The following is a 12,488-nucleotide window of genomic DNA, read 5'->3' on the forward strand; positions in this document are numbered from 1 at the left end:
GTACTATAAAAAAAAAAAAGATTTAATTATTATCTTTCAGAAAAACCGTGAAGTGGAAAATGAAGTTGTTTCTTCGCATTATCCCTTTTCCACACATTATGAGTGACAAGCTGTTCCTGAAAACACGAGAGGAAGCTGTGGCATGTCAAACTTTTCACAGATAGGTCAGCTGGTGAACTTAACAGACTTTTGCTTCTTAGTGTGTTTACATGCGGCTGCCATGTGGAAGTGTTTCTGTACAGATGTGTACGCACTACAGGGGCTGCTGCTGTAAAGCGAGCTGTCTCAGCACACTTCTCTGGAGCCATCATTCATTCTCTAGATGATTGGTATGTATGTCTGTATGGTATGGAATGTGAAGAAGCTCCCAGCATGACCTATGGGGAAGACAGGCTGAAGGAAGCTATGCTACATAGTAGACATAGGTTATGCTCCAGTTAGTTTGTTTACTCACCAGCTTCAAGTTGCTCTGTTTTGTTATTTAAGTCCATCTGATTGTGTTCAGTCCATTGCCATACAGTAGTCTAAATATGAAGGTTACAGGCAAGTCTGTAAAACAAAGGTGATTTTTTTTAAAATCTTTTTTAAGTTTATGCATTCTTTCTGCAAATACTGTAGGACATAGGCTTCATTAATAGGTTAAGTGTACTTTGTCAATTCTTGCAGTCATCCAGGTAAACATCTATGAACATCTAAGTATCTGTAATGGTCCAAAAAGTTCAAACAGTTCTTTAAAGTACTGTTGAAGTAGTGGAAATAAGAAACGCATTGAAAATCATGTTTGGGATATTCCTAGTCCCCCCTTAAATCTACAAATATAAAACCTTTTTGTTTTCAAAATGTAAACCTATCAGAAATCAATATAGTAGATTTAATAGAAATTAGGAGTAATAGCTGATGAAGTGAATTAATGGGTAACATCGTTAAGTGAGCTCTATCGTACACTGTCTCATTCCACACCAACTGTGCTTTCATCAACTGCTTTCCTGATGTAGTTTAATAATGTCATCCAGCAGTGATAATGTGGCTGCAGCTCCCTCTACTGTTCTTCATCCTCCACTGCCTTGCTTTCTGAAGCTCTTTGATCTGTATTAAGTTCCTAACATCACAGTTTGGATGACTGTCAGAAAATGGGGGAAAAAACTTAAAATTTTAGAAATAGCCTCTTATCAGTTATCAGTTGGGAATATGGGGATGTGTAATTATTCTGTCAATCAAACCAATCAATTAACCAGTAAATCATTCCAGAGTAGAGTACTATTTGGTGTCTGAATACCTGAGAATATAATAATTGTGACAATAAAGCCTTTTCTTTTACACTTTGGCCCCAGGTTGATCCATCTCTGACATAAACAACTATAAAAAAAATAACAGATGGCTTTGAGATCTGTAATTAAACAGTTAAGATTATGTACTGTGGAGGTGGTTCATTGCACACTAAGGACACAATTCTTTCTACAACAGGTAAAAACGTCACTGAGAAGAGGCGTTTTATATAAACATGTAAAATTGCATATATACAATGCATATTTCCTGCACCATGTTATTGTGTAAATGTTTTCTTTGACTCATGTTTGCATTTGTGTTTCAAACAACAGCCTTTAAATTGAGTTTTATCATTAGTTTTATTAGTTTCTTGCACCGAAAAGTACTCTATATATTACTCTTTGCTTAGTACTGTATCAAAACTCTTGAAACAAGTACTTAAAAACTACTACTACTACTAGTAGTACTTTGGGTCACACTGTCATGGCTTCCTCATGGAGCAGATGAATAACTGATGTATTAACCTGCATATGCAAGAACAACTTAAAATACAATGAAAATGCTCATTTATACTCGGCTGAATATCCAAAAGATGTAAATATGTAAAAATCAGTTTAATCAGCTAAAGAACATATTGTCTCACCCAAATTTAGAAATTCAACCTTACTGTGAAATAAGTCTAACATAGAAAACGTCTAAGCTAGATATATATATATATATATATAGATATATGAAAAAAAGAAAAGGTTTAGCACATATACAGCTGTCTGGGCCTCAAGCTCTGAATCCGGAAATATAATAACTCAAAATACTTCAGATTCAGTTCTTGTTTGACACACATGATTAATTCATCACAGTTCCTCTTTTTAAATATTTTTTTTTAGCCCAGGTCGATGAGATCTTCATCACTGTGGTCGACTTGTGTGTGATGACTTTTCAGCCACTCTTCTCTTGCTTTCTTCACTTCCTGGCCATAATAATCATGAAGTTTGCTGAACTCTTCCAGTGGATCAGACCCTACCAAAGGCCATTCACCATACAAAGGTGCCGGTCCATTAAGTGGTGTGACGTAAGCATTTCTTCTAGGCCACAGTTTGGGAGATTTTTTAGTAACCACTTTAGTTGGTATTGAGGATGCTTGTAAAACAGAGCTGGCGCTGAAGCTTCTTGATTCCCTGACCAGGGCTGATGGTATATGTGCAGTGAATAAGAGGCTGCTTGTGGATGGATTCAGGGAACTGACTGGGGAGCGGGACTCACTAGAGCCATGTTGCTGTTTAGCTTCTGCAAGAAACGGAAATGAAACAACAAACTAACAATGAATATTACTTATTTTTAATATGTATTAGTATATATATATATATGTATGTATAATAAAAAAATATATCATAAAAATGGCCTGAATGAAAACTCCTTTCATACCTTCATATTGCCTCCCTAGGTCTCTCACCAGCAGAGAGAGGTGACAGTGGCTGGCTGAGAGCAATGCTTTCACCCAGCTCTCTTGAGTCTGGCGATCCCCTGCTGCTAATCTGTAGGTCTTGAATCCAGGCCCAAACACCAGCGAGAAGGCAAACTCTCCATCAGACTCTGAATAACGAACTTCACACCCCTCCAGCACGATGACTCCCAGCAGGTGGCGGTCAGCTGGACGCTCTTGGTAAAAAAGTAGGTTTGCCTTCAGGACAAACCACCTGCGCTGGTAAGTGGCGTTTCGTTCTTTCTATGAAGAAATGAATCAGTGCACATCAGGATTGTTGCATTTGATTCAACCTGGAAACAGATTTGAGATCTGTATTCTATGTTTTCTTAAACCTTTTTGTAGAGATATCCCTCTTTATCTACTGGAGAGGTACATGATAAGTAATGGGTCAGAATCTTCTCATGGAGCTTCATCCCAAATTCCTACATAAGAGAAAGCATTTTCATAGTTGGAAAGTGTTTAGACTGGAAGAGATAGACATGAGACATAGACTGCTGCAGACATACACAACCCTTAAATCACAAGGAATGATTTCAAAATTTCAATGTTTACATTGCTTGGTTTTGTGTCTAGACACATGCATAATTTAAGCATCCAGATTGGACAAGATCATCTGGTTTACTCAGTGATTCCAAATGCGATGAAAATGATTTTAGTTCATGTGCTCCCCAATTACTATATAAAGTTGACTCATTTGATGTAGGGTAAAGTTGCGCTGGATGTCCAACAAACACAAAATGTAACATATGTTTTTATAGTCTTTTTAATTAATAAATTAATTATGATCATGTTAATATCTTATGTTTCATGCTTTTCTTTCTCTGTGAAGCATTTTGTATTGCCTTGTGTGTTAAATGTGCCAAATAACTATATCAAACAAAATCAAGCTTTATTTGTAAAGCCCTTTGCATACAAAAGCAGTAAAGCACTTTACATAATAAAAACAATATTTGAATATAAAAAATCCATTAACATTAACACACTCAAGTGTAAAACATCAAAGTTCAATAACACACACCTGATCATACTCTCTTTTTCACACACTTTTTCTGCAGGGCTCCCTTTTCTTCCACAACAACGTCAAGCCCTCCCTGATCCCACTACCACATGCGTCCCGATGCTTACAATGAAACGTACGAAGAAATGTGCCACAAAATAGTCTTTAGTTTATTGGCTGCTACTTTGTTAACTATAGTTACAACCATGTCAGTGGCAGAAGGAATGATCAGTTCCTCTACTACAGTATGAGGCGTTTAAACCAGGAAACTCTGCAAACTCCTTCAGGTGAGTTGAGCTTTTTTGAGACGGATGCTCAACGGATAATCAACAGCCTTTTCTTTGTGTTCAGGATGAAATGTTCCCAAGTGGCTTCATACTGTCAGATGCTGATATTTTAGGACATACAACACACTGTGGTGTCTCTTTATTACCCACCACTGACCATTACTAATACTTAACCATTAGCTGATCATGCCTATGGCAAGATTTGCCTCATCATATTTTGTTGTCTTTTGTTTTTGGTAGCTGAAATCTCTGATGTTGATGCACCATTGTTTGGCCATTGGCACTTTCACAAATTTGTCCATGTTTTGCTAGCAATGCAAAAACTATAAGTTTTATTTAGCTTTGCTAGGCCCACCCCCCAGTTTGGGAACCACTTCTTTAACTGAAAAATCTAAATAAAAGATAACTTGAGATAAACATCGGAAGATAAACACACATCTTCACCACGCTTGATGCTGTGGTGAGGAAACAATATCTTGGGGATCTATTCACACCAGGAGCTGCCTCACAAAGGACCACAGAGGGCGTCACCACAGAAACCTCCCAGATCAGGGAAGGCCAGGATGGACCCCACCAACCACCCCGACCAGGGTGATCTCCACAGCAACGACCCCAGAGATCAAGTAGGCATTGCCCCTGAGGTGGAGGATCCCCCATGAGGGAAACACTGGAGTTAAAAAGTTAAAAAGTGAAAACAAGATTGAAATAAACCTAAAATCAATGAGAACAAATAAGGACAATAAAAATAAAAATAAAGGAATGAGTACATAAATAAGTACATAATTAAATAAGTAAAATAACAAATATATGAAATAATTAAATATATAAAAATAGACTAAATAAAACAAACAAAATAAATAAACTGTCTTTGATCATGGCATAGCTTCCAGTATGTATGTATATATATATATATATATATATATATATATATATATATATATATATATATATATATATATATATATATATATATATATATATATATATATATATATATATATATATATTGTTATATAACCTTAGTGGCTTTACAAAAGTGGCTTCACCCTTTTCCTTTGGACTTCTACAATTAACTATTGACTACATATTAAATTGTTGAAACTACAGCAAGAATAAAATACATTTTGCTACATCTTACAAATAATTTCTGTTTTCCCAACTGTGTGTAAACATGCAATATTCATACTGAAAATGTATTTACTGTAAATAGACAGATACACATAAATGTGCTGAATATAAGTAAAAAAAGTGCTAATTGCCTTTGTGTAAGCTATACTGACAATGACTGCAACTGAGTTCAGTAACTACATTTTTTTACAGTTATTTTTGTGCTTAACTTAGACTATGTGAAAGAATAGAAAACAGTGACTCAGACTTACCTCTGCCAGAGCGAAATGCCTCACAGGGTGACTTTACCCTCCGGTGCCATCTTTACATTATTTCTACTTACAGATATTTTCTATTGATTCTTGCCGTTTCTAAATGCAACGCCAATTGTTTTACATCAGATTGACTCAACCAGAACCAGACAAGCTTTGAATATTTAGTGTCAGGTTTCTACCACCGGTTCTCTCACCGGTGTGAGGACAAGTGTTGAAATATAAATAACTCGACCCACTTCCTGGTAACAATATCCTGACACATTATATTCTCTCCAGAGTCTGTCTTGAGCTGATTGGCCGCATGAAGCTGTACCAAACAGTCGAAACCAGCCTCACTGACAAGAAATGCTACCTGGAAATGAGATGCTAAATGTTGAAGTGGAGTTTGATGGTTTGTGTATCTGCGCCAATGCTTTCACTTCTCCGTTTCTGTTATTTTTCTTGATGTGAGATGAGCTTGTTTTCTGTGTGATATTATGTGATGGTTCATTCTTCAAAGAGAGACAGAGAGTTTTATTCAGATGTGGTTGATATTTATTTATGAAAGTAAAAACAGACATTCAGTGACCTTTTGACAATATGGCTCTGTATCTCTTTGCTTGCCATGTCTATTTTTGAGAGTGATTTTTTCTTTTTATCCAATCAGGTCTTACGGAAATCTGAATCTTAAATAGTACAAGGTGTAAAGACATTCAGGACAAACATAGTATGTAAGCGTCAGCAAAAAGTCCACTGATGAAACTTCACATCAAAAACTAAATGCCAAGGTGTTCATGAGACATCTCTGATTTCAATGTGTCGATGTCCAATAAATTTTCCATAGTTGTTCATATATGCTGTCGTACTTACTCAGGCACTGTGGGATTTAAGGTTAAAAATGAAAAATGCCTTCAAATGTTTCAGATTGAAAACAAGACATGCCTAAAACACATACATTTGGTGTAGTTTTTATTTAATAAGAAAACACACAAATATAACAAGATTGGGTGCAGCTGTACAGATTAATATGATTACTTCGAAATGCAGATGATAGTTTTTATTGTTACAGAGACTATAATACAAGTTAAACTCTGAAATAATCATTAGTAATGTTCAACCTCAGATTTACTATTACAAATCATAATTTTATCCAAAGCTTTCCAGTGGTATTGTTAAATCTTAATTAATGCAGCCCATCCATTTTTTTTAGATAAAATGTAAAAGCAAAGCTTGGAATTAACACAAAATATTTTATTTGCAGATATTTTTGAAAATATATTTGCTGTCAACATAAATAGAAAAGCCAGCGTCCTCCTCACCACAAGGTGGCAGTAATGCACTATGTCGGTGTTGTCAAAGTATGAAAAAGAGGGGGGAAACAGAAAAAGAGCAAGAAACGAAAGCCAACGTCTCTTCAGTTATTTTCAGCAGGTTTTTACAACCTTTTATATGAGTTTAATAGCTTTCTAGATTTTCATATTATATGAAGAACGTGCTTAAGTGCTTAACGTTATTTCGCCTCTAGGTATTACTGAATAGTTATAAGTACTCGTGCTGCATGTGTTGTGTTTCTGTTGTTGTTATTGGCTAATGTGTTAGCTAACATAGCTAATGTGAGCAGTACGACACGATGTCTTAACTCATCTGCAGTTGTTTTACTGAAATAAATTTGTGCCTTTTTCTCCTCCTGTAGCGCCATGTCAAAAAGAAAAGTGACATTTGAGGATGGTAACGGAGAGTTTGACCTAGAAGACGAGGGCCTCAGTAAAAAGGTAATGTTACTGTCTTCAAGTATTCATTTTCTAAGAGGAAAGCGGTGTGGTGTCGAGGGTTAACAACTTTATTTTGATCAAAATATGGAGTCAGTATCACTACAAGTCTTTTAATTAAATCTAATTTGTAAATTGAAAAGTCACCAAGATGATGAATACTAAAGTATTTTATCTTACTGTTGCACAGTATCTTTTTTTCACTTAACTTCACGTTATTGTTTTGTCCCTGGAGAGGGCAATTTAGTTTGCAACAGACATGTGCAATCATCCATGATTGACATCACTAAAAACGCAAGATGTAAGAAACATAAAATATAAGTTATGAGCAGTTAATAAAAACAGTTGTGCCAAGTGCTCAGTCTGAACCATCTAAAAACAAGGTACACTACCGTTCAAAAGTTTGGGGTCACTTCCCTATTGAATCCCATTGCAAAGTGACCCCAAACTTTTGAACGGTAGTGTACATGGTAAAAAAAACAAAATAAATAAAAAAAACAAACAATAAATAGAGGTGTGGAATAGGCAGCACAGAGCAGTTAACACCCTAGAGTTTGTTTCAAGTATCTTATGCAATTAATCCTTGCCAGTTCTCATTACAGTCATACAAACATGATCATTTTTAGTAATATCTAAATTCCATGAAAGCACTACGAAATAAAGTATTATATAAAATGAAAATTAATCTGACAACAGTCGTGAGGTTGCGTAAAATGTTAATTTTTAAAAAGCCAGCTCTGTGGAGTTCTCCAGCACCTCTTCAACCTGAGCCTATGCCTTCAGAGAGTGTCAGTGCTCTGGAAAACATCTTGCCTGGTCCCAGTGCCCAAAAAAGTACATCCTGCTGCACTGGAGGATTACAGGCCAGTGGCACAGACCTCTCACATCATGAAGGTCATGAAGAGTCTGCAAGGCCCCCTGCAGTTCGCATGTCAGCCTCATGTTGGGGTTGATGATGCAATCATCCACCTGCTGCAGAAGGCTTACTCCTCAATGGACAGACCGAACACCTCAGTCCGCATCATGTTCTTCAACTTCTCCAGCGCCTTCTGCACCATTCAGCCCAGACTGCTGGAGGCAGATGACTATCTGGTGGACAGATGGCAGTTTGTGAGATTACAGGGCTGTGTTTCTGGTCGTCTGATTAGTAACATCGGGGCCCCTCAGGGTACTGTGCTGTCTCCCTTCCTCTTCACTACCTACACGTCAGATTTTATGTACTGCACTGAGTCGTGTCATCTACAGAAATCTCTGATGACACGGCCATTGTGGGGTGCTTGGGGGGGGGGGGCTGAGTACAGGGACCTGGTTGTCCGCTTTGTGAAATGGTTTAGGGAGAACAATCTGCAACTGAATGTGGCGAAGACAAAAGAAATGGTGGTGGACTTCAGGAAGAACAAGCCCCCTGCCATCTCCTGTCTACATCAGGGGGATGGACGTGGACCATGTGGACTCATACAAGTAACGGGGTATAACACTGGGCAATAAACTGGACTGTCCACCAGCACAGACACCATTTACAAGAAGGGCACGAGCCGGCTTTACTTTCTGAAGAGGCTCAGGTTGTTTCATGTCTGCAACAAGATGCTACAGATGTTTTTATCAGCCTGTTGTGGCAAGCACTTTCTTTGTTGCTGCGGTGTTCTGGGGTGTGGGCATCAAGGCAAAGGATGCCAACAGACTGAACAAACTGATCAGGAAGGCACAGTCTGTTGTTGGCTGTAAACTGATCACCATGGGAGAGGTGGTGGAGGAGAGAATGCTGGCAAAGCTTTTGGCAATCATGGACAATCCCTCTCACCCCCTCCACAAAACCCTGGACAAGCTAAAGAGCAGCTTCAGCAACACTCATTTAACCCCGCTGTTCTAAGGAACGATACAGGAAATCCTTCCTACCTGCTGCAGTCAGACTTTACAACTCATCCACCTGTCAGAAGCACAATTACACACCTGGTCTAATTCAATCTGTCACCTTTTGCACTCTGAATTCCATCACATTGCAGTTATGTATCTTTGCATACTTTGCACATGCACATGATTCATATAAAAATGGCATTCAAGACAGACTGAGACTTCGATGTGAAATGAAAATGGGCAGGATTCCGTGACTTTAACATTACATAAGCAAATGTAAGGATTATTCCCAAAATAAATTTATGGTGCACAATTTTATTAAAAGAATGAAACGATTCTAGAGAGAAAAAAAGTTGTATGCTAGAAAAAAGGCTGAAAACTAGTATGGACTGACACATTAGCTCAGAAATGACTGAAAACAATGATAAGTAAACCTAGATCCAGAAATGTTGTTGCCTCATCTGGGCACAAACTCAGTTAAATTTTACAAAATCACAATGAAATATTGGGCCAAAGTCAGATGAATCAAATTTTGAATACATTTTTAAAAATTATTGACGGGGCCTCCTTCAGGCTAAGAACTGTACAGGTCAGTATTGACAGTTTAAAAGCCAACACACTTCACATTGGAGATTTGTGTTGGCACCATTAATAAAGTAATGATATGTATGATACAAAATACTTAAAAATAGACTTCTTAACAGTAGCTGATAGGCTATGTAAATGTTTGGCCACGAACACTAAGTTTTACGTAATGAGTTTTCTCCCCACTTTGGCAATAAAGTTGTATAATTAAAACTTTCTCAGCAACAATTTGTTGTATTTTAATTATGACTGTGCATTTAATAAGACTCTTTGGTAACTGTTCTCTTTATTTTGAAGTATTGATCATGTTTATGCTCAGTCAGTAAAGCTTGCCTTTAAAAGGGAAGAAAATGTGACTGGAAAAGAGAAAACGTATGGTAAGTGGGAAGCGTGATTGATGGCCTGACTGGTTAACCCAAAAAGCTGGTTGTTCAGTTAAGACTCATAAGTAGAAGTAATACTGACATTATTTGACAATCAAATTTTACCTATAAGATTAATTTTTAAAATGGTTGCATGGACTGCTGTAGTGTAGTTGTTTTTTTATGAATAGGGATTATTGAATTAAGTCTCAAAGAACATTTGTATGAAAAGAAAAATTATATTTATTGTTGGCTGTTTTGTGTTTGCTGTTTTTTTTAACCTTTGAAGAAGAGCTGTGAGGCTGTCAGTGGACCAGGGTCCAGGTTCAAGGGTAAACATTCCCTTGACAGTGATGAAGAGGATGAAGGGGAGGACAAAAACAGCAACAAATATAATATTCTAGCCAGTGATGATGTGGAAGGCAAGTCTTGTTTTTTTTATTATTATTAATAATAAAGCTTTGCACAGGTGATACATGGTCTTGTTTACTTTTAGCCTTTTTTCACCTTAAACATATTTGTTTCTGACATATAAAATACATGTACAAACTTTTTACTTTACATGCTTGTAATTAGATGTTTTTTAATGCAACATTGATTTTGTTTTCAGGCCAAGAAGGAGCAACAATTGATTTTGACGAAGGAGTGTCTATTACCCCTTTCAACCTGGAAGAGGAGATGCAAGAAGGACACTTTGACTCAGAGGGGAACTATTTCATTAAAAAGGAAAAAGAAATCAGGGACAACTGGCTTGACAACATAGACTGGGTAATGGCTTATTTTGGGGTCTAATGCATCATTCATATGGATTTCTAAACAATGTGCAATAAAAAGTTTCTTTTTCTAGGTGAGAATAAAAGAAAAGCCTGTTAAAAAAAAGAAGAAAGGTCTTGGAGCCAAACGGACACGCAGAACTGGTGATGAGGACGAGGCTGAGGAGGAAAAACGGAGAGAAGAACAGCAAGCAGAAGAAGATGAAGAGGAGGAGGAGGAGGAGGTTGAGCCTGCAGAAGACCCCCTAGCATCCTACACCCAGCACCAGCTCACCGAAGCTGTGATTGAATTAATGCAACCCGGAGAAACAGTTGCTGCAGCGCTCCGGCGGTTAGGAGGTCTTGGGGGACAAAAGAGGGGAAAGCTGAAAGAAGAGAGTGAACCCACAGAAGAAACCAAAAGAGATACAGAAAAGCTAGACAGGCTCACAGCGTTAGCTGACAGACTGGTTGGATCTGGGATGTTTGAAATCTATCAACAGACCTATGAAAAATTAGTGTATCAGATGAAGAGCATGACCAACAAGCGGCCAGCGGTGCAGCAGACAACTGGTGATGATGACGACGAAGAAGAAGAGCTCGACATGTTCGCTGATAAATTTGATGAGAAGATTGACGATAAGTCAGCGGACAACAATGAAGAGGGGACGAGAGGTTAATTAGTTTCACTTAAAATTTATTCTGAATATCACTCAATATATATTTTGTTTAATGTGTGATTGTCTTTCCAGTGAGTGATGATGTGATGTGGGAGTACAAATGGGAAAATAAGGATAATTCAGAGATCTATGGCCCCTTTACCAGTCAACAGATGCAGGTGATTCTCATTTTTATGCATATGAAGAAAACTTTATAACAGTTGTAGATACATCTAATTCTGTCATGGATTCAGAACATTTTTTAAAATTTTAAAATCTTTTTACAACCTTGAACTCTTATGTTTTGTCCACATGCTGATGGATTTAACTTAAGCTCTGTTAAGAAAGTTACAAGATTATTTTGTGTTTCTTATCTATTTGCAAAGTATTTAGTAAACCACATTATGTTTATTAGACTATTGAGTTGTCTGCTAGCCTTAAACTCCGTGTGACCTCATGGCCTTTAATCTCCTTACTGTCTGTTTTCCAGGGCTGGGTGGATGAGGGCTATTTTAACGACGGTGTCTACTGTAGAAGGGTAAACCAGGAGGGATCGCAGTTCTACAACTCCAAAAGAATAGACTTTGAGCTCTACACCTGACATTATTTCAACAGTGAATGAATCATACACAATCGTAATAACCATTCATCATTTGTGTTTTACTTAAAATATTCTCTCAGTCTTTACTGTTAGGGTTTTGGAAATAGATTGTTTGAATAATGCCTTTGTTTCCTGCACATTGTTTTTAAATAAATGGTTTGTGGGATGCTGTTATGTGACTGTGTGCTGAGAACTAAATCAGTCCCCAACCCCTTAAATCATAGCATTTTTTTCTGTGAAGTCAATGTTTCCAACTATACATTATATTAACGTTCTAAAATTTGGAAGGTCATTGAGGGTTAGGGTTAGTAACTCCTTTGTTAATCTTAATTACTCTTGGGGGGTAATTAACAGTTAATTTTGTCAAATGACAGAAGTAACAGGATTATTGTCAACAATCTTATCCAGGTAATTCTGTGGTAAGGGTGGTGGGGAGAAAATTAAATATTTTTTATTGAACTCCAACTGAAATTTACTCAATCATAAACTGCATAAACAATAAAGCAATGTCA

At 37.2% G+C, this 12,488-nt stretch overlaps 2 protein-coding genes across 4 annotated transcripts; one reads left to right on the plus strand and one right to left on the minus strand.

Moving 5' to 3' along the window:
* Positions 1-1,620: 1,620 nt before the first annotated feature.
* pheta2 (PH domain containing endocytic trafficking adaptor 2) lies at positions 1,621-5,668 on the minus strand. Its single transcript, XM_041970572.1, has 4 exons — positions 5,413-5,668; positions 3,082-3,171; positions 2,689-2,989; positions 1,621-2,550 (listed from the first exon to the last, which is right to left on the minus strand). The coding sequence occupies exons 2-4, from the start codon at positions 3,160-3,162 to the stop codon at positions 2,147-2,149; spliced, it is 786 nt and encodes a 261-aa protein (XP_041826506.1). The 5' UTR covers positions 3,163-3,171; positions 5,413-5,668; the 3' UTR covers positions 1,621-2,146.
* A 1,068-nt stretch (positions 5,669-6,736) lies between these two features.
* On the plus strand, positions 6,737-12,484 carry cd2bp2 (CD2 (cytoplasmic tail) binding protein 2). Of its 3 annotated transcripts, none has more exons than XM_042002181.1 (7): positions 6,737-6,825; positions 7,088-7,166; positions 10,254-10,386; positions 10,575-10,732; positions 10,812-11,391; positions 11,469-11,554; positions 11,866-12,484. In XM_042002181.1, the coding sequence occupies exons 1-7, from the start codon at positions 6,755-6,757 to the stop codon at positions 11,974-11,976; spliced, it is 1,218 nt and encodes a 405-aa protein (XP_041858115.1). In that variant the 5' UTR covers positions 6,737-6,754; the 3' UTR covers positions 11,977-12,484. The 3 variants fall into 3 exon arrangements, with proteins under 3 accessions (XP_041858115.1, XP_041858127.1, XP_041858120.1); XM_042002193.1 differs by having other exon boundaries at positions 6,737-6,812; XM_042002186.1 differs by having other exon boundaries at positions 6,768-6,919.
* Positions 12,485-12,488: the final 4 nt, after the last annotated feature.

Source organism: Melanotaenia boesemani, chromosome 2 (assembly GCF_017639745.1).
Source record: "Melanotaenia boesemani isolate fMelBoe1 chromosome 2, fMelBoe1.pri, whole genome shotgun sequence".
Lineage (NCBI taxonomy): Eukaryota > Metazoa > Chordata > Actinopteri > Atheriniformes > Melanotaeniidae > Melanotaenia > Melanotaenia boesemani.